Source organism: Eimeria tenella, genomic scaffold (genome assembly GCF_000499545.2).
Source record: "Eimeria tenella Houghton genomic scaffold, Eth_scaff3445, whole genome shotgun sequence".
Lineage (NCBI taxonomy): Eukaryota > Apicomplexa > Conoidasida > Eucoccidiorida > Eimeriidae > Eimeria > Eimeria tenella.
In genome coordinates, this window is record NW_013543212.1 from 2176 (window position 1) to 3257 (window position 1082).

Here is a 1082-nt window from a genome sequence, read left to right on the forward strand (position 1 = left end):
GCGGAGGCGCGGCAGCTGGGGCAGCTGTGGGGCTTCCGCGTGGGGGCCTGCGAGAGCAGCTTCCGCGCGAACTCCAAGGCCCTCGCCGAGGCCGAGCCCGAGGGCCTCCTGAAGGCCCTCTGGCGCGAAGACACGGGGCTGCTGCTGGGCTGCCACGCCGTGGGGCCCCACGCGGCGGAGCTGCTGCAGCAGTGCGCGAACGCGATGGCCGCGGGCGCCTCTGTGGGGAAATTGGCCCAAACGCCCCACACCCACCCCACCCTCAGCGAGGCCCTCCTCGCCCTCTGGAAGCAGGCCGCCGGGCTGCTGCCCCACTGACGGCCCGCGGGGCCCGCGCCGGCTGTACAGACACCCACCGCTCGACGCGCGCGCTCCTGCGCTGTGCAGACACCCCGCCGCCGTGCGGATGCGCGCACCGCCGTGCAGAGGCCCCCCACCGGGGTGCGGATACACCCCACCGGGGTCAGATACACCCCACCGGGGAGCAGATACGCCCCGCCGGGGTGCAGATACACCCCAGCGCTGGGGAGATACACCCCAGCGGGCAGCAGATACACCCCAGCGCTGTGCAGATACACCCCAGCGGGCAGCAGATACACCCCAGCGCTGTGCAGATACACCCCAGCGGGGTCCAGATACACCCCAGCGCTGGGGAGATACACACCCCAGCGCTGTGGAGATACACCCCAGGCGCGTGGAGATACACCCCAGGCGCGTGGAGGAGAGTCACGCCGGTGGGGTGTACAGACACCCTAGTGGGGTGTACAGACGCCTCGCCGCAGACCCCGCGGAGGCGCCTGCAGCGGCGGCTGGGGTGGAGAGACACTGCAAACCCCGCAGAGCTCGGCGCCCTGCTGGGGTGTACGTACACCCCAGAATGCGCGGACCCGGTCCACACGGGATCGAACCCGCTGTCTCCTCCCCAGGCCTGCGCAGCCGCAGCCACGGGGAGGCAGCACGGGGACTCACAAGGAGACACGAGCCGCAGCAGCAACAGCAGCAGCAGCAGCAGCAGCAGCATGGGCTCAGAGCCTCGCTGGCCGCCGCAGCTGCTGCGGCTGTCTCCCCCGCGCAGAAGGAGA

General features: G+C 71.5%; 1 protein-coding gene across 1 annotated transcript in view; it reads left to right on the plus strand.

Annotated features, from left to right (window-relative positions):
• ETH_00041205 (dihydrolipoyl dehydrogenase protein, putative) overlaps window positions 1-318 on the plus strand; it is a gene marked incomplete at both ends in the record, with an annotated part of 2459 nt that extends 2141 nt beyond the window's left edge. Inside the window, one exon of the mRNA XM_013376431.1 lies at window positions 1-318. Within this exon, the coding sequence (XP_013231885.1) occupies window positions 1-318 (318 nt within the window).
• Window positions 319-1082: the final 764 nt, after the last annotated feature.